The 21,415-nt window shown below is 41.8% G+C and overlaps 1 protein-coding gene across 15 annotated transcripts in view; it reads right to left on the bottom strand.

The window, feature by feature from the left end:
* LOC135320748 (actin-related protein 3B-like) overlaps positions 1–21,415 on the bottom strand; it is a 41,758-nt gene that overhangs the window by 10,358 nt on the left and 9,985 nt on the right. For 5 of the 15 annotated variants that reach the window (XR_010380035.1, XR_010380031.1, XR_010380027.1 and 2 more), the window contains 5 exons: positions 19,505–19,600; positions 15,481–15,886; positions 14,486–14,626; positions 11,395–11,568; positions 4,480–4,592 (listed from right to left, as the gene is read on the bottom strand). Coding sequence is in view for 2 of the 15 variants with exons in the window: in XM_064483819.1 (XP_064339889.1) it covers positions 11,434–11,568; positions 19,505–19,600 (231 nt within the window). In the remaining 13 variants the exon portion in view is untranslated. The other 10 variants (XR_010380032.1, XR_010380028.1, XR_010380033.1 and 7 more) reach the window with 10 other exon arrangements.

The following is a 21,415-nucleotide window of genomic DNA, read 5'->3' as shown; positions in this document are numbered from 1 at the left end:
AACACAATTTTACACTTTGACAAATTTGGCTGTGGAAATAGTGACTGAGTCTTTTAGAATTTTCTATGAACAGAATAATAAATGTATATAGGAAATTTATAAAATATAGATGGGAAATAAAATACAGCAGCATCTTTCAGAGACACAGCTTCTCTTTCCTTTCTCTTTCCAGATCCATGGAGCTGACAGATCTTTCTCTGTCCACCTCTGATGGAGACTATATTCTTTACTGTCCAGTAGCATATTCCCTTTGATTGTCTCTTAGGTATGCAGAATTGCGAGCATATTCGAACTTTCCTTCTTTCCTTCTGTCAAATTCTTGTCAGCAGTTTTACACACACACACACTCTTCCCCCACCACCAATCTTTTGCAGATTATAATCAGGAGTTCTTCAGGCTTCTGCCTAAGAGGGTGGACTTTGCAGACTGGTGGGCCTGGGTTTGAAGCTTACATGATCACTTTGGATAAGTTTCTGGATTAGTTAAAATTAGCTGCCAGTTACAGAGACTGCAAAGAACAGTGGCATAAACAAAGTGATGTTTGTTTCTCTTTCACATTAAAAAAATTTCTAGAGAGACAATCCAGAACTGGTATTATGATTTCACAAATCTCCTGAGGCTTAGGCTGGTTCCACTTTTTAGGTTTGCTAAACATCAGATGAGGTCCTCAATCTCATAGCCCTAGATGGAGCTTTATCCATCACATGCAATGTAGAAAGGAGGAAGGAAGGAAGGGAAGGAGACACAGAAAGGCAAGCATCTATGATCTCTTAAGGAAATTTCCCAGAGGCTGTCATACACTTCCTGTTACATTTCATTGACCAGAATTTAGTATTGTGACCTCACTAAGCTGGAATAGAGACTGGGGAATGTTGTCCTTATTCCAGACAATACTCAGCTGAAATGTGGGTGGTTCACATCGTTAGAAAGAAAGGGGGAAAGGAGCATTGGAGTAGCCAAATACCAGTTACTCTATACCACTTTTTTCTTGACTGTTATTACCCATCTCACAGGAGTCTTAGGATTAAAATAAATGTTACTATGAAAGCATCTAATACAGTATCTAGCATAAAACAAGCTTTCGGTTAATGTTAGTTAATATCCCTCCTTATTCCTTTTTTGTGAATTTTCTCATTTCCCTGATACCCCATCATTGGCATCCAAATTCTATTTTAAATACTTGCCCCAGTTGATGGTACTAAGCTGTAGTCTTGTACCTTTTCATAAGAGGGAGCAACAAATACATTATTATTCAATGTCAGCATTAATTTTTTAGCTTAAAGTTTGGCTTAGATTTAAGACAAAGCTCTTGGAATCAAATAGACCTAGATGTGAATCCTGGTTCTGCCACTTAGTCACTGTCTAACCCCAGCCTCTTGCTCCCTCCATTTCCTCATCTGTGACCTGGGGTAAGATTCAGATATGAGGATTAAATGAAAATAATAGAGAGAGAGCGCCTGACAAAGTAAGTGGTAGTTTTTCTTATCTTTTTAAATTTGGCCTAATCTGGGTGAACCTTTTTGATAATGAACTCTTATTCCATTAAAAAAAAAAGTTTTAAAATTGGTCATCTCCATACATATACAAATGAGTGTTGTTAAATTGTTAGTCAAACCTTTTGATAATTGTCTCCAAAATCAGTTTAAACCCAAATAGCAGCAAAGTCTTTCTTGTATTTTTTTTTAAAGAAAAAAACAGCATAGCTGAGCCTTAACCTTATTTAGCCTTGATTTGAATGATTTTTGGCAGATCCACTCTTAGAAGCAGAAACATTTCCACCAATGAGTATATTTCATAGCATCTTTCCCCCAGTGGCTAGTTGTTAAGCCCCTACTGTATCTCAGAAGCTGTGCTAGTTTCTGGGGACATATTGGTAAGCAGAAATGCACATGGTCCCTGCTGCTGTGGAAGTCGCAGTTACTGAGGGAGACAGGTGAATCAATCACTGAAAATAAATGAAAAATTGCCATTATTAAAGTTGTTAGGAAGGAGACATACCGGTGCTGTGAAAGTATGTGTGAACATCTTATGATCCAAGGTTGAATGGTGATTTTAGGAACAAAAAATTGACCAGTCAGTTGAAGTAAAGAGATGTTATGAGCATATGGTTTGAAATGAGCTCAGACACAAGGTGAGCCTGCCCTTGGCATGGACCAAAACATGCCACAGTCTCCAGCACCACTCCAAAGAATGCATTTCATGATTTGGGGCTGTATTTAAAATAAGTGCCCGTGATATATAACTTCTCAATGTGATACTCTGAAAGGGGCTACATAACTTAGGAATAATCTAATTATTTCATAATGTATTCATGCTATATTGATAAATATTAAATTCACATACTTTTTTTTTGATACACCAAGCAGAGATATCTGAGAAAATTGGCTGTAAAGTAGGATCTTTTCAGAGAGGGTCAGAGTGTTGATCTGCATTACCTGTAGTGAGAATTTGAATTTGAAGCCATTTGGCTGAATGAGGTGGCATAAGAAACACTGTTGGCAGAAGAATAGGTAGCCCACAAAGTAGCAGTGGAGGATGACCACAGGATGAGAGGTGTGAACAGTGTGTTCCAGAGAGCAGGCAGGACTGTGCTTGTGATGGCCCATCTCAGAGCCAGCAGGCAGCCCCAATGTCCCATCTCTCCAAGGCATTCCAGGTTCACATAGACAAGAACCCAGCTTGGCACCTTGGCAGTGGGGTACCATTTCTCCTTGTCCTGTCCAGCTGAGCTAACGGGGCATCCTTTGGGGAAAATGTTGCCTCTCTGGTCTCTTTTAGGGGTTTGGAAGTTGGCTGGGAGGCTCTGTTCCCATGTAACATGTTAGGGCATGACTGATCCTCGGGGGTAGAGCTGCCTGCCATCAGACTGTAGGTGGTTTCTTGTTCTGAGCTGATAAATTTAAGATGAATTCCATTCATCTAAAGATTTTTAAGTTCATCTCTGTAGGCAAACCTAAATGAGTTTTAGTTAAATGAGGTATCAAAATAGGCAACTGAGCAAGGGCTTGTCTTCCAAAAGCATTTGTGAGTCATGATGCAGTTTCTAGAGGCATAGTGTTGTGCACGCTGGGCAGGTTCCCATCCCTCCCCAAGAGTATTTGTGCTAGGTATTTACCCTAAGGCGTCACAAGACTTTCACTTTCACCTTCCCAGGAATGCCATTGGAACTAGGACTTTCCCCAGCTCTTCAATTGCTCTGTAATTGGAATTCCTCCCTCAGGGTGCAGCAAACTTGTTTCGACCTCAGGGACTTCTCAATTGCTGTTCTCTGCCTAGAAAATTCTTCCCCTAAGAATCTGAATGACTGCTTCCTTCTCAATGGAAGGTCAGCTCCAGAGTGACCTCAGGGATACTTTCCCTAATATCTAGATAAAGTACCACTGCCTGCTACCATCATAGTCCTTCAGACCTGGGTTCATTGCTTGCTGACTTGTTCATATTCTGTTCCCCCCAACACAAACACAAGAATATAAGTTCTGTGAAAGCATGGTTCTTGTCTCCCTTGTTTACCTGTTCTTAAGCCTGGTAGAGAGTAAACTTCCCAACCTGCTGCATGTGATAGTAGGCAAAAAGTTTACCCCTTTGGACATAAAATATTGATAACATCACCTGTGCTTCCTGCCTCATAGAAAAACTGAGGACCTGGAGTTAGGGTCCCGAAGATACTTTCTCTCCCAGAAACTTGTGACTAATTTTTTGATTCCATATATATATATATATATATATATTGCAAATATCAATACCATTTACCCAATTACATAACCCCAAAAGTCTTAGAACACATTTTGTGCTTGTCTTTGCTTTGCTCCCCACTAAACTACTCCTTAAACAATAGTAATCAGTTTGTCCAGAGGCCATATCCTTAAGGTCCCTCCCTTCAGCACCCTTCCTTCACAGCTTCTTGATTGCCTTGAGTCTTTCCAGGACCACTGATAATTGTCTTCCAACCAGCAGTTCAGTTTGTATTCTTTCCCCTCTTCCACCTCCCAAATTTGTCATCCACACTGCAGGAAAATAATTGTTGTGGAAGGCAAATTGCACACCAATACTGCTTAGTTTAATAATCATGTAATGACTTGCTTTGCCACAGGATCATGTCCAAATACCTTGAAGAACCATGTAAGGCAGTCTTCCTCTGTGTGCTTCTGCAACTCTCCAGCTTCACCACTTGCCCTTCTGTCATTTCTAAATCATCAGTGCACACAACATGGACAGAATGTGCACAGTCACGTGCCATATGCACTAACCATCCAAACTGTTTGCAGTGCAGAGAGGAAGGATTCCAGGTGGCTTCACTCCCCTCTATCTGTGGTGTTCACATTGCCTTGTCAAACACCTGCTCATCTTTTAAGAGTCAGTTCAAGTGTACCTATTCTTAAAGAACATTCCAAACACTTGCCCTCTGCCCACCACTCCCAAGAGCTCCTCATTTCTTCCTCTGCACTGCCTCTGAGCCTTGTAGTATGCCTATAAGAATACCCATGCCAGAGATCATCTCTGCCTCCTCCTCAGTTCTCCTTCATGGTCAAGTTATTTGATTCATCTCCTGAGCTTCCTGGGCCAGGCATTATACTTGGCATGTTAATCAGTATCTGGAAAAGAACAAAACAACCAAATTCAGTGTACTTATTATCTAGTAGAGGGCTTCATTCAATAACATACTTTTGACTGATATTTGAAAAATTGAAAGATCTCCTTGAAGGTTAGAGTTAGGAAGAAGGGATATTGTATTTATGCTGTTAATAGATATCAGTTGAATGGCCAAAATATTTTGTCAATGAGCTAGTGTTAACTGAACATTTACTGTGTTCAGAGTTCTGGATGTGGCCAATTGCAGGGGATGCTTGAAATAGCTTTTGGACATTTCTGAAATGACTCTGGCTTTATCATTTCACTGGGTCAAAATGTTAAATGGTCAGCACAGGTTCTCAGATTCCAGGCAGTTTAGAACATAGTGCCTGAATGTTTTTTCATCCACTACCCTCTTAAAGGATTTTGAAACACTGTGTCCTTTCCTCATCCATTTAAAAAGATAATATGTAAAAATTTTATCTTGACTTTAAATCATTATAAAAGATGGTGCTTCTTACATTATAAATATTGATTTACAAAAACCACTCTTTTTAATGTACACAATGGAAGCTAAATTAAATACCAAAGTGATTTTGTATCTACCATGTCATCCATATAAAAAAAAAACACACATTATAAACAAACTGTTCTAGAAAAGCCAGGAATTTTACATAGTTGTTTCCCTTGCAGAACTCATTTCATTCCTCTTCTCCTATAAAACTTAATCCCCATATAACATTCTTGTGTTTGATATATTTTCTTGATTACAAGTGCATTCTTAGCTCACTCTCATCCATGTACACCCACCCCTTGGCTCAGGACACCTGCTGGACATTGGTTGAACATCAATTTCAACTTTTCTGTCTCTTACTTCAAGAGACAGAAAAGGTCCTCACAAAATTGGGAAGGAGGAAAAAGAAAAGTAGAAAAGGAAATCAGTGCAGGACCTGACTTTTGGTGAGGGAGCCAAAAAGGGGAAAACACTCTTTTACTGGGACACACACAGAGAGATCAGTTGGGATTGAAGGAGATCCAATGAGGGTGAGAGGAGTGCACAGCAGATGCCTGGCTGACAGAACTGAAAGAAACCAGCACAAAATATCCCTGTAATCAATCCCCAGACCTTGACTTGAGCTGTTGATGCTGAGCTAGGAATGTCTGCTGAAGCTGAGGGAGAGAGCTGAGGCTGATGGCACAGACTGAGTCTCATGGGGTTGGAGTGTGTTGTTTTCTGTGATTGGTAGTGTCTATGGAACAGAACTGCCTGGGACCTGAATTCAAAAAGCAACATTGCTGATGCACATGGTGTGGATTATCTAGTTATCTCATGGACATATTCACTATCTCTGCAGGTCCAGGGCCCAATTTGGCATTTTTGCAATAGAAGAGAAGCACGGTTCTATCAGAATCATCATAATTTTGGTCTGAGAGACCCAGGGGAAGTTCGGGTTGAAATCAGAATCCATGGCCAAAGAACCTGCATATTTCATTGGCACAACTGTGATTTTTATTGGGTCCAAGGCAGAGGGTGTGGATATGCTCTGTGGTTGTCTTGGTGGTCCCATGCCACAAGGAAGAGAGAGCCAAGAGCAGAGATCTGGGTGCACAGAAGGGGAAGTTGAAGCCTTTCCATCAGCCTTGTCTACTACATGAAAATGTGACAATAGGGATGGCAGTGACCTGATACTGCACTGAGGACCCAGCTGGGGGACTGAAGGATCATTACAGGAGGCCCTAGTGCATGACATCTTTAGATTTGTTTCCACTGGTGTTTCTGTGTAGAATTTGGACATTCCCATGGCAATAGAAAGGGCAAAGGAACTGTTATGAGTGTGTATTGGAAACATTCCAACACCACATACCACAGCCTGCACCCCAGAAATGGTTTGGAAGTCTCAATTCCAATAAAAGGAGAAACCCTAGCCACTCTCCAATCTGTGATAAACACCTAATCAAAATGATGCTCTGTTAAACAACAAAAGTACATTGTGTTCACCACAACAAAAACCACATTGACAATCATAGAAATAACAGGCAATGCACTCACAAGAATGACATGGCACCACACCATACCAAAAACAGATCTCACAGCAATATCATGGAAATGTGCACAGCCAACATAGGAAATCTTCCACTTAAAAAAAGCCCTTCAAGTCTACAACAGATAACTGACAATCTTTAACCCATAAAGATAGAGAGCTATAATAAAATGAAAAAGAAGAACCATTCCCAGACCCAACCTCCAACACACTTGGAAACTGAACAAAAAATAAATTAAAAAAAGGCAGCATGTGAACATCCTTATCTACAGAACAGACTGAAATAAAAATTAGATTATGATTACTTCTTAAAAAAAAGTTTTAGTTTTCTAAAATGTCTGAATTTTCAAAGCCACATTTTATATTCTCCACCACCTTTTTCTTGTCAATGAGCCTGAGTAAGGTGTTCACTCAGTGACCAAGAAGATCTCAGGTGTTGTCAGCAGGACCTAAAGCAAGCCTCCTTCTACTTGCTTCATCAAAAGAAAATCGACCTATAGTTCCTGCCACTGAGCCAAGAAAACAGGCAGTGAAAACACATTCAGTGTTGTTAATCATCAGAGAAATGCAAATTAAAACCACAGTGAGATATTACCTCGTGTCTACCAGGATGTCTATCATCAAAAAGACCACAAAACCACAAACATTCAGCAACAATGTGGAGAAAATTGAACCCATATACACTGTAGGTGTATAGTTTATACAGAGACTAGTGTGTGAGAGCTGAGTCCTGGAGGCCTGTGATTTATCCAGGAGGTCAAGTCATTGCAGGCAGCATGTGCTGCTTGAAGCCAGCTTTCAGCCCTGGCTGTCCATGCGCATCAGTCTCCTCAGGAGCTGAGTCCCCCAAAATCACAAACTCCCACCCAGAGATTCTGATATAATTGGCCCAGGCATCCTGATTTGAAAAGCTTCCCACTTGATTCAATGTGTAGTCACATTGAGAGACACTGTGAGCAACTAGTTCACTCTGGGTTTAGTCAGTATAATTTATACACCCAAACTAGGAAAAGAAGGAACAATAGAAATGCAAACTATTACAACCACAATGGAAAACAGGATGGTGGCTTCTCAAAAAACTAAAAATAGAACTAATATATGATCTAGCAATTCCACTTCTGGGTATTCATCCAACGAAAATGAAAACATTAACCTAAAAATATATATGAACCCCAATGTTCATGGTAACCTTATTTACAATTGCCAAGATATGGAAGCAAACTAAGTGTCCATCAACAGATGACTGGATAAAGAAGTTGTGGTATATATAAAATGGAATATTACTGAGCCATAAAAAAGAATGAAATGTTGCCATCTGCAACAATATAGATGGACTTGGGGAGTATTATGCTGAGTGAAATAAGTCAGACAGAAAAAACAAATACTGTAGAATATCACTTATATATGAACTCTGAAAAAGAAAACTAGTGAACATAACAACAACAACAACAACAACAACAACAAAAAACAGACCCACAGGTATGGAGAACAAACTAATGGGTATCCATGGAGACAGGGAAGAGGGGAGGGCAAGACTGGGATAGGGAATTAAGAGGTACAAACTACTACTTATACAATAAATAAGCTACAAGGATATGTTATACAGCACAGGGAATATAGCTGATATCTTATAATAACTATAAATGGAGTATAACCTTTAAAAACTGCAACCTGGAACTTATATAATATTGTACATCAACCCTACCTCAATTAGAAAAACGTCGAAGACCAGTTTGCCCCATGTGACCGAGGTCCCTCCAGTTTTGCCTCCTTTTCCTATCTGTAGGGCTCAGTGTCATCATCTGTTAAATAAGGTACTCAGGCTAGAAGGCCAGCTCTACTTCAAGAATCCTGTAAATCTATTGAAAGCAAACTAAATGATCAAATGAGAAAACTCAATCCCAGCATGAGCAATCCTTACTGCTGGCAGAAGTTCCATCTCCACCATGATGAAATGAGGACTAGATAGTGCACACTTGTTCCTTGCTTTCATAGGCAGGAAGACAGAGCTGATGTTATGTGAGATTTAAGAAGTAGGGAGAACAAGCCACATACTGCACTATACTTAATACTCTCATCTGCCTTTGCTTTCCCTTCCTTGCACACTTACTGGAGGTGAGATGTGTTTAAGGTTATATACCAATAAAAACCAAATTATTATTTGCTTTTACCCATCAAATTTGTCTATATAGAAAATGTTTTCAAATAATAAAAATCACATTTATTAACCATAAAATTTCAAATAATTTTAAAACACAAAGAGTAGAAAGTAAGAGTTATCCATCTCTTGCCCAGATATATTTTATTTCCTTTAAGGAGTTTAACACATATCATTCAATACCTTTTCTTATATATATATATACATAAAGTATATTTTAAATAAAATGTATTAATACTATGTGTAAATTTTACAACTTGCTTTTTCATTTGACAATATATACTGTAGACATCTTTTCATTTGAATTTACATTGCTTTACCTCATTCTTTTTAAAGGCTGAATAGTATTCTACTGTCCAGATGAAATAAACTGTATTAAGCCCTCCCTACTGAGCCTGGTCCTCTCCCCCATAAGGTGCAGGCCCCTGCATCTGTGAAGGGGAGATGTGGTCTTGGGGGAAGAGCAGGATGTGCAGACAGAGGTGAGCAGGCAGGGAAGCAGGGCCAGCTGACTGCCACTTTCTGCCCCTCCCCTCTGGCTTTCAGCAACACTTCCTTCATCCTACAGTTACATGAACTGCCTTTTTCTCCTTTCAAGTTTCAAAATTCCCTGCACTCAAAGAATTTTGGAGAAACATTACATGAACATTTTCTGATTGTTCATTTCAGATTCCTCCTTCTCTCTGACAATAACACATCTGGCACTAATCTAAATACTCATGAAGCAAGACCAGCAAACTCACAGAAAGCAAGAGGGGAAGGACCCCCTTGATCTTTCAGTCAACATGGAGGGTTAAAATTGTCCAATTTAAAAATACAGCTGGGCAGATAAGAATAAGAGATACTAGAATATTTAAATCAAATACTTCTGGCTAACTGAGTTATATTGCCAAGCATTTAAGTCACCCTCACTCCAAGAAAAATATTTTACCAGGAATCAGGCCCTTAACAAATCCTATAAAACAGAAGTCAAATAGGACTATCTGCAGACTGATGGTAAGGGTCTATTATTCTCAGAATGCTGGGCCTTTAATTTCAGAATGAAATCCAAGCATGTTACCCAAGCAGCTTATACCTTATATAGCAGATGGTGGACATCAATGGGACAGTTCTGTGTTACTTTGTCAACAACATCTGAGATGGATTGCATAAAATCCAGGTTGGTGAACAGAATTTTGTACAGATATAAAAGAAACAATACACATTTCTCTCAACAACTTTTTTAAAATGTAACTTTAACAAATACAGAATTCACTATGCCTTTTAAACCATCACATTGGAATGAATGTGTCAAATTAATCCAAGTGACTCTGTGCATGGAGTGATGGTGACATGTCCCTTCAAGAGATGAAATGTGTGGGTTTAGAGAGGGAAAAGAAATCAAACAGTAACAAAGACAGACCAGCCCTGCGTTAGGATACACAGTGACTCAAACTTTATATGAGATTGTAAAAAGCAAGTGCTCAGTGTATGTGGCATGTAATGAAAAATATTGTAGATAATGAGCATGTGATGTATAGACACTAATGTCATGAAAAAGTTAGCCAGGATATAAGAAAAAACCTAGTCAGTGACTCACACTGTAAATCTGAGCTAGAAGACTGGGAATGGGGGATGGTGGTGGCTTCTAGGTGAAACAATCAATATGGTAATAACCATGTTATTAACTAAAAAGTCTTACATTCAATTCCATAAGTGAAATAAGCTAAAGTATAAGTAATTCAATTACAAAATTCTTAAAAATGCTTTAAAAATCATGAAAAGTGTCAATGTGCTCGAGGGAAGAAGAAGGCGCCATGCAGCTGTTCACTGGACTTTGCTGGTTTATGTCTATTTTAACTGAAGACTAACACGAGCGAATGAGTGCCGTGATATCAGGTACTGTCAGACATACATTGTGTGCCATTTCCCTGAACAGTCATACACATCGAAGAACAGGCAGTGGTTTGTATTTACCTATTAAATGTAAACTGAATGAGGCAGAAAAATATACCAAAATACAAATAAAGTCCATTTTACTTAAACCTTAAAATATTGCCTCTTAGTTACTGCTTTTACAAAAGCAGTAATAATTCTTTGTGACTACTTGCTAAACTGATGATATCTTTAATTCTTCTTTCCAAGGCTGTCCTCAGACAGAAGCTTTATCTAACTTGCAGCAGGGAACACAGCAGGACCAGCTGTACTGGGTTAAATCTTGGACTGCGGATGGATCGTCATGTGTGATGGGAAGATTATATGTACGCTATCGTACTCTTATACAGAGGCAAATTCCAATCAATCCTCGAGATTAACTAGTTTTCATATCAGTAGGAGATGAATTTCAAATCCATTCTCTTCTATTGCTCTTAAAGCTTCTTCCTAACCACTATTGGTTTAACCAACCATTAACTGTTTAACAGATAGCCAGACCCAAAGAGGAGCATGATGAAACACACAGTCAAGTGCGTGGACCATGCAGGAGCCAGAGCAGCCACTGAAGCTGCAGCCTACACTCCCAAGGTTCTCCCTGAAAGGTGGCCACCTCACTTGGGAGCCCAACGGGGAGCCACTCTTGCACACACGAGGTGACAGCATTGCTCCACACACGTCATTCTCTGCACACTCAGAAAGCAAACGTCTTACCTCTGGGTGAAAGAAAATTTCAGGGCCTGGGAAACTTTCCTAGCCAACATCGATAATGAATTTCTTCTGGCTTATGGCATTGTTCCCTGTTTGCTGTTTGATCCACTTCCGCTGATCCACGTCATACTTGGCAAACTTCTTGACTATATTGGGGCAAATGTGACAGTACTTCTCCTGCAGACACACACACAGAGATGTCACCAGGCATTAGCGGCCACCCAGTCTGCCCTCCGGCAAACACCCAGTAACTCCAGCACCACAAACCCCCGACATCAGTCCTGCCCAATGCCACAGCTCCAAGGGACATTTACTGGGCTCAGTGATCTCTAACAGCTATGCTCTGGCCACGTACTCTGCTTTCTTTCCAGCTCTGCTATTAGTCCCAGCCTCACTGTGTCACATGTTGCTGCCTACTATCTGAGATGACGTCTGACGCTGCCTATCAAGTCCCTAGTCTCCATCTCCTCTCTTCTTACTCCTTGTATGCCCCCACGTGGCACCTGCCCAGGCACTCGCTGCCACCTACTGGGACAAGCAGACCCGCATCGCAGCCCAACCCAGATCTGAAGGCAGCAGATCTGGCCCTGTGGTCACCACATCCGATTGGCAGGTGGTTAACCTGCTCTGCGGTCTGACACAGCACACTCAGTGGCTCCATGACAGAGAGTTAGTGAGTGCCTAGGCACGTGGGATGCACAAGTGAATAAAACACACACAGACCCCTGCCCACTGGCCCATACACTGGCTGAGAGTCAGAGTAACAAGTGACAGTGATAAATAAGTAAATGGCAGAGCACTTTATAAGGTGCTGGGACCATGAACCAAAGGAAAGCCCGACTTTGACAGGATGGAGCTGCCACACATTGGGGCATGAGAACCCGCTCAGTGCCAGCCCCAGCCTGTGCTGTGCAAAGTGTTTCCTCAGCTGGTGATGCCTGACTGGGGGTCTCTGGGTTGATCATCTGTCCTTAGAGCTAGCCTCACAAGAACAGCAGTTGGCCCCTGGGTACCGGATTCTGAAAGTCAGCTTCCTGTGGGCCAGGTGGGCTTTGTTCAATGCCTGCACTTTGTCAGGCCCAAAGCTGGTGCTCAGGAGGACCTCTGAAGGCATTTTCATGATACTAAGTTCAAAATTTCTTAGAATCCCTGAAATGAAACCTAATACCATCCTTGGTATACTCTGCACAACTGTAAGACTGATGGGCCAGACTTGCTACACACCCCTGTTCTCACTGATAACTGAGTGAGTGGGTCACCCCATACAACTTCAAATCTACCAGGCTGAGGGCAGAAACAGTAAGTTGTCCTAAGACACCAGGTCAATGTCTCGCAGCAACTCAGAGGCTTAACTGAAGGCAGGAAGTGCCTCCACAGTGTTGATGGTGTGCAGTGTGTCAGCCCCAAGTCCTGGACTACCACTGTCCCCACCAACAGAATCCACGCATCCACAGGCCCACTCCTGCCCACAGGGGCAACAAGACACAGGGTAACTCTGACCCACTCCCACAGAGGGAAGTGGGGCAAGAACTAACTGACAGCAGGGATGGGGTGGCTGACCTGCAGGGAACACAAGGAGCTCTTCCACTGCCTACATTCATGGCTGAGTGATACATTGTCACTGCCCAAATGGGCCAAACCTGGTTCAGGGTCAGAGATGGACCCCAGAGAGCCAGTGAGGAAGGTAAAGCCCACCACGAGGACTAGGAGAGCAGCCTCTGTCACAGTCAGCATACTCAGGGCCCTTCTCACCTGCATGGCCACCCCGACAGTCAGGAGCCAGAGGCTGTGAGACATATTGGTAACAGGAATGGGGAGGTGAGGGAACTTGGGTCAACTATCCAAATTTATTTCCTTGAAGAAACACAAGGAAAGGACTAGGGGAAGTTCTAGGAAATATTTTAACATAAAAAGAAAGTCATGCTACTTCTGTAAACCTTCCTCCAGGGGGAAAGGATTGACTCCCATGGGCTGCCCAGGACCACACACCCAAGCTGTGAAGTGACCCATCCCTGGAAACTCTAGTCCTGGGCACACCCGGGCACCCAGCCACCCTACTCACACGGGCTCTGACTCGCACCTGTGCACCCTGTCCTAAAAATACCTCTCCGTCCACCAAGAGTGTCATGCAAAATGTGGGACTCCCCCAGGCACTAACTTTCCTTCAACCAGCTTGTTACTGGGTGCAAAAGTGGGAGGGAAGGGAGGAGGCTAACCTCCCTTAAACTCCCCTGCAGCTCAGAAACTGTGTGTTCAAGGTCACATGTCACTTCCATGCTTAAATTTTTCTCCAAAAACAAAATCTTTGCTCTTTATATAATAATTATCCTTGTATTACTAAGAATCTCTTCATTTTGACTAAAACAAAACAAAAACAAAACAGTAATTTGTCCTGATTTTGCAACCTGAAGAGAAAATTGCTTTGAAAGGGGTCTGTCAACTGCTACCTACAGAGTGACAGAAAGACCAAACCGATGGATCAGTCAAGTGGGCATTTTAAATAAGGACCAATGAGCCATTTTCCTCCGAATCTTACTGATTTAATTTTAGAGCTTCCTGTAACTCCTCCAGCATGGTAACAGAGTCTAGAAAACACAGGTGGACTCTGTTCAATGATTCACCCTAGAACAGCATCACTCTGAATGGTAATTCTCAGGGTACAGAACCACACACAGCAAGAGCTGGAAATGAGTTTGAATTCTGGCTGACTGCACAGGATTCCTCACAGTCACTGCTGCTGCTGTCTGCTCCTTACTCGGGAAATGAAGCCTGGAGGGAGAGGTGCAAGACACATTGGCTAATTGAAGGTTCTGTCTAATCAGGCTCCAATTAAATGACATCGTACTAGGCAGGATGCTCAATACCAGTTATCAAGCTGCTCTCATTTACAGCTGGAGAACTCCACAAGCATCCATGTTCAGAGAAGAGGCTAAGTTTTCAGCCCCTTAATTCAAGTGGTAAACAGATGGAGACCCACATTCATGGGGAGGGGAGGGAAGGCACAGTGGGAGCAGGGGTGGTGGCCACAAGGGGAAGTGTGCAAACACTATTTCTCTCTCACCACCAAACTGGCCCATTTCCCATCTGTTTTTACCTTAATGGCCTTTGTGGTCTCCAGTGGTTGCTCAGGAGGGATTCCCACCTCCCTCTCCCTTGGCAGCTGTTGAATGAAATACATATCTCTATCTGCAATAGGGATGTGTTTGATGCAGCTTCCAATTACCTAACCTTCCACCTGGGGAGACAGAGAGGCAAAACACCATGTGAGTAACTCCAGGAGGAAAGCCCTCCCTGGACTGTAAGTTAGACTCCTGCCCCCACCTGCCCTGGCAATGCAAGCATTTACTGAATCTCCACTCTGTGCAAAGCTCAGGACTGGGGGAGGGGGAATAAAATGACCATGCATGCAATTCCATTAGGAGAACCTGAGATGCTCTGTAAGCAAAGTGGCCTTTCCATTAGGAATGTGAAGAGAAACCCACAGAAGGCAGTTAATTTCCAAAATGCTGCTGTCTGTCCGAACAATGGGTCATTTTATTGTTCCTCTAACAAAAAGGAAAAAGTTTTAACTATTAATTTTATAAACATTTTTATTGAGTTATAGGCATTTTACAATGTTTTGTCAAATTCCAGTGTAGAGCACAATTTTTCAGTTATACATGAACATATATATATTCATTGTCACATTTTTTTTTTTGCTGTTTAACTATTAATTTTTAAACCAACTACAAATTGGCTTGCACTTAAAAGTCAACCACCTGGTTAGCATGCAGGACTTAGAGTGTGACAACCTGGACTCAGATCCTGGTTCCACATCTGTGGGCAGAGTAACCATGGCCACATCTGTTAACACATATGTTTCAGCCTTGGCACCTTCACCCATCATATGCGGTGAGTGGGTGCACAGAAGAGACCCAGTGACAGACAGCGGGTCAAGTACACAGCATGGTTTAGGCATGCATTAAAGACTCAATAACCGATCTGCTCACTCTAGTAAGAGCTGCACTTGGTAGGAAGGACAGTCTGGCAGGTACCCCTCAACCCTATGCTATGTGAGATCCATGCTGGGGGGAGTTTGGATCCACTCACCCAGCTGCCCTCCCGGACCAGTGACCAGGCTGTCAGCCATCACCAGCAGGAGAGGGCCAGGAGCTGCTGTGTGGTCCCAGGTCCTCACCAGCCCCCTGGGGTGCCACTCAACATGCAGGCCACAGGCTGGGAAGGTCCAGCTCATGCTGGTGGGAGTAGCTGTGCAGAGTGGACAATGTCCCCACCTGCACCAGGTAGAGGAGGCACTCTGAGCTCCCTGATGGCACTGGCTGCTTGTCACACACTCATGGAGACAGAAGGCTGGAGCAAATCCTCATCCATCTGACAGATGGATCAGTTCCACTATGTACAAGCACAGTTACCACTGAAGTTGCAAGAACAGGTGACTGAATTCCTCTTATGTCTTCTGAGGTGCCCAACTTCTAGAAGTGAGAGAGTGTGTAGCCTTTCTCAGGAGCCCAAGCCAATTGTAAAATATTTAAGATCAAGATAAAAGATATGTACACATTATTAAAATAAAAAAATCATAAGAACAGTAGCTCTCACAAACAGAAACTATTCACAATTTCTATACTCAATACATTACATATAACATTTTCTAAAATTAATTCAACCCATGTTGAGTATCAGCTTCATCACAGATTAAATATATTAAAACAAACCACAGCCAATGGTAGGAAAACAAGTAAGTGAGTTGTGCTACACCCACATGATGGGCTGTCAGGTAGTTACTAAATATCTTTCCACAGAGTATTTAACCATAAAGATACATCAGGGATAAGCCAATATGCAAAATACAACCTCAGGAGCACATTGTACATTTAGCACATGAAATCAGATGGAGGGTATCCCAACTGTGCTTAAAATGTGTGTTGTTTGTCTAAGAAAAAGAGCTCAGTAGACTATACCAAAAAAGTGTGGCACAGTCCTCTGGGCAGGTTTGTGGGTCATTCTATTTTCTTCTTTACATTTCTCCATTTTACCTAAATTTTGTACAGTAAATGTAATTTTTATAAATAGGGGGAAAAAACTGCATTAAGAAACAGAGAAAAATTTGAACAACAACTTTCTCTGTGGGCCTGCACGTAGTGTGAAACTTGTTTCAGATGCACAGGGGAGGCCAGGAAGCAGACCCACAGGCACAGGCCCTGACCTTGGCCTGCACTGACCTCTGAGGACGTGACCTCAGAGAGGAGCCAGGCAGGACCACACAGCAAGTGGCACCTAAACACCTCACACCCAGGAGGGGGCAGTGTTCCGAGACTGGATGAAGGGGCTGCGAGCACAGAGCATGCTCTGCAGGCCTCCTGCCTCTCCTCAACCCCGGGCAAAGGGGACACTGGCAGGGTGCAATGACAGAGGGGAAAGATTTGGCTTTTTCCTCCTGACTGTAGACACATCAGCCTCCCCCTGCAGTGATTTCTGAACTTTGAGGTATTAAAGCACCAGCATATTAGTATATCATCTCTGCAATGTCCTGAAATAAAACAGTGACTATTTTTAAATGAAATAAATGAATTGTTTTTTAAAAAAAACTAGTTTGCATTTTTTAAATTTGTCTTAGTTGATTTACAAAATTCTGTTAGTTTCCAGTGTATAGCATAGTGATTCATTTATTGCATTTTTAAAAGGAGCTTAGCACATAAACACACAAACCTATATTTGCACAAAAGATACTTGTAATACACAAAATAACAAACATTAGTATCAGGGGTTGCCTCCAAGAAGGGACGTGGAGAAGGAAAGGCAGGTCTGAATTCCCAATGTAACCCCCTCCAGATAGCTTCAATTTATTAAAAAAAAAAAACTTTAAATAATTCATTTAACTAGTCCATTGTACCAAATGTGTATATATATATATATATATATATATATATATATATATATATATAGTCTCTTGAAGCCTGAATTAGAAATCACTTCTGTTATATTTTGAAAATTAAAACCAAAAAGTGACATTGCAGAGCATCCTACAAGTCAAGGTGAACAATCTCTCCTTCTTGGCTCTTAAAAAATTTTTAAAAAGCAAGAAACAAATCCTCTCCAGAGGATTGTCACAGAACACAAAATCATCCTCCAAATGTTCATGTGCCGCACCCACTGATATCCAGATTACAGTTCAGAATGAAAGTCAGGAAAGCCCTCTGGCAAAGTGACACCGGGGCCAAGCAGAGCCCCGGGACATCAGACGACTGCTGACACCAGACTGCACAAATCTGCTACTGCAAATTTCCAACTGCCAGTGCCACAGACACTAGGCATCTTCCACTTTCTCACACAACTGTGTTTAAAGGCTCTTGTTACCTTTGCTAAGTACAGGTATGTCTTCAAAAGTGGTGCTTTAATTAACAGAAGGGTTTTTCCTTTCACTGCTTCCTTCACCTCAAATCAGGTTAGGCCCACAGACAGAGCAGAACTCGGTGCCCTGCTGACCATTGGGATAGTGTGAGTGACCCCATCCCTGCTGTCAATGATGATTCCTGTTAATGTGTGTTCACCAACTTGTCATGATGTCCACTACACAGCTAAGGCCAGCACTGCCTTCACAAATACCACAGAGACCATCAGCATGGGGACTCTCTCAAGTGTTCCACAAGCCTATCTTCAGGTTGGAGCAATAAGCCCTTTCTTTCTTACTGAGACTGAATGACCTTTCCCTTTCCCTACCTTCCATCTTCCTCCCAAATCCAAATTCCAAAGTGGACAACTAACATGTAAATTCTGTGCACTTAATCTGGAGGAGTCAACTTCTCAGTAAGATAAATCAAAGCTTTGCAAAGAAAAGCCAGAGAGAAAGGAATTTTATTGTGGAATCAGGAGGTTTTAATTTCTAATCCACTGGTTCCCAGTGTGGGTCCACAGATGGATTGCAATAAGACTACTTGTGGGGACTTTAGAAAGACAAAATACTGGGCCTGGCACCCAGAAATTCTCATCTGGCAGAACCAGGATAGTGGTTCTCAACCAGGGGCAATTTTGCCCCCAAGGAGCACCTGGCAATACCTGGTGCCATTTCTCGCTGTCACACTTGAGGGAGGGGAGGCTGGTGGTGGTGCTTCCCCTGGTGGGTCAAGACCAGAGATGCTGCTAGACATCCAACACACAGCTCAGTACCCTCCCCTCCCCTGAGGACTGCCCGATCCAAAATTTTGAGGCTGGAAACCCGTGGTCTGATATAAATTCTGAGAATGTGTATTTTGAAAAAAACACTTTTGAGGAGACCTTGCTGCATAGATCACTTTGAGAACCACTGGGCCAGTGTTTCCTGAAGTGTCTCCTACTCCATGGAACAGAAACAGCTTAGGGGTGGGGGAATATTTCTGGTTAAATTTGGAAGTGGTGGAATAAACAGAGTTTCCTAATGTAGGCATTTTCAGAGCCTTTAAGACATCACTGTCTACTGAGAATCACCACACAGAGGACACAGCATGTGGAATCTTCCAAGTTAATCATCTATGCAACTCCTCCTCATTTTTCCTACAAGTAAGGGAATAGAATATGCAGGAAGCATTTTGGAAAACAATTTTATCATTTATTCCCCCAAATTTCAGTCAATTCCCTTATATAGAGGCAGATACATTACACCTAAAAACAACAAACCCCCCCACGAAGAACAAGCAGCTCCAGGGGAAGTTCTGTAAACTCATGGAACCACAGGAGCTCAGATCCACAAAGGGAAACCCTTGAAAGACATTTATTTTGTTTCATTTTGTTTTGTTTTAACAGATTCTATAGTATATTTTCTTTTTTATGATCACAAGTAAAAATAGCCAAAGAACCACACCTACATCTTGATCTTGTCTTCCTGAGGATACCTTAGATTTTAATGAATGTAAACAGACAAAAGCTGGACAAACTCTACACCAGCAGTAAAAACATAAATCACAGAAATTGCTCTGTACAGTGTTTGAGCTCAGACCTGAATGGGATGAGTTCATGTGCACTTGAGTGCATGGGAAAGGAAACCACATCACACAATGTTACAGAGGCCTCTAGAATCACCATTTCTTCCACATTAGACAACTAAGGTCACTTGGGAATCATGAAAGTCACTTGTCCTTACCTGAACTGCAATGTAGAGTCCCGGTACATTAAATAATTTGAACATAATTTCTGCAAGATATTCTTTATTTTCTGGTGTATTCAGAGGAGTTTCTGTCTGTAAGGAAATATTCACTATATTTAGTGTTCACCCAAATTTCATGTAATTACATCAGAACAGCAAAATGTTAATCTAAAAGCATGTTCATTAAGATGCTGTACAACTCCTTAATTTGGCAGACAGAGTACACCCAGAGTGATTGATTAAACATATTTTGGCTGTGAGGTTTAAAATCTTTGAGAGAGTAAAGCCTCTCTAAACACTTCTGCTCTTACTAATCCACCCCAAAACAAGAACAAGCTACAGAAAAGGAAACTCCACCTCGGATAACAGAACACCCAAACACCGTGAATCTGAAGAGACATGCACTGAGCTGCCAAGGGCAATAACAGCCCCACTGAGACCAGATGAGTGAGGACATGGAAAGAGAACACCAGTGACTTCAGATACCAGGCAATATCCAGTTCTCCAGAGAAGAGCAAAAGCAGAGAGCCCTTGCTTGGAACAGTCTGAGCAGCACAGCTGCAGGAGCCTCGCTCCCCAGGTCGCTCCACTCAGAGCACAGGCAGCAAGGTGAGAAGTTACACCTCCACCATCAGCTGTGAGAAAGACAAGCCTGGGACAGAAGCTGCTTCACCCAGACACTGCCCACCACCCAGCCTAAACCCGACACACAGCCAGTTCAGAAAGAGATCCCCTCACTCAAAGATGAGGAAAGAACACAAAGAGACTAGCCAAACACCATATAAAAACACTCAAAGAAGAAGAGAAGGGAGAGAGAAAATAGGAAAAAACAAATGGCAGATAAAAAACATGTACCCAGAAAAATATAAAAATAAAGCAGATGAATATCATGACATAGATATCCGAGTTTTTTAAAATGTCTATTTAAAATAATAACTATTATCTAATAGGAGGAAATTAACAGGATTACAGAAAGATAAAAATAAATAAAACTGCTTTTTGTCATTCAGCAATATGTTGAACATTTTTCCATGTTAATAAATATGGATTTACATCACATATTTAAGCTAGGGAAAAAAAGAGAGAGAAAAGGAGAAAAAAAAAAAAACAAAGAAAGGAAAAAAAATCTAGGCCTTTTGGCAAAAAAATAAATAAATAAAAATCCACATTACCCTTTGTTATATACTGAGCTGTGTGTCCCAAAACTCTTATGCTGAAGCTGCAACACTCAGTTGACTGTGTTTGGAGATGAAGCCCCTAGAGGGGTAATCCAGGATCAGTGAGGTCACAGGACAGCACTAACATCTCTGCAGGATAAGGCAGAGGGATCAGGGAGCTCTCTCTCATTCACACACAGAGGAAGAGCCACACAAGGACCTGGTGAGAAGGAGGCCATCTGCAAGCCAGGAAGAGAGATCTGATCATAAACCAACCATGATGGCACCTTGATCTCAGACCTAAAGCCCCCATAGCTGTGAGAAAACAACTGTCTGTTGTTGAAGCCACTCAGCCTATGGTGTTTTTTTAGGCTTATTGAGCAGAGCAACATACTCTTAAAGCAGGAAAAGGGCAGCCTGTCTTGGCCATTGGCACAGCTGCATGCAGGACACTGGGACACACAGGGCCACATTTACAGACTTTTCTGGCAGGAAAATATGACCCCAGAATTCTATATCTGGCCACACTGCCAATCAAGTCTGTTGCAAAAACAAAATATATTTAAACATACAACAACTTGAGAGAATTTGGTTTCTATGAACCCTTCATGAATTAACCATCAGACAATAAGCTTTAGCCAAATAATAAGAATGCATAAAGTACAGCCAAAGACTTACAGTGAGCAAGTAGTCCATTTAAGATGTAGGGATAAATGCTTTTCTTTTCTGGGAGAATCTATAGCTATAGAAG

This window comes from Camelus dromedarius, unplaced genomic scaffold (assembly GCF_036321535.1).
Source record: "Camelus dromedarius isolate mCamDro1 unplaced genomic scaffold, mCamDro1.pat HAP1_SCAFFOLD_114, whole genome shotgun sequence".
Classification (NCBI taxonomy): domain Eukaryota; kingdom Metazoa; phylum Chordata; class Mammalia; order Artiodactyla; family Camelidae; genus Camelus; species Camelus dromedarius.
Note: the sequence above shows the minus strand (reverse complement) of the source record. Positions and strands in the feature narration are given on the sequence as shown.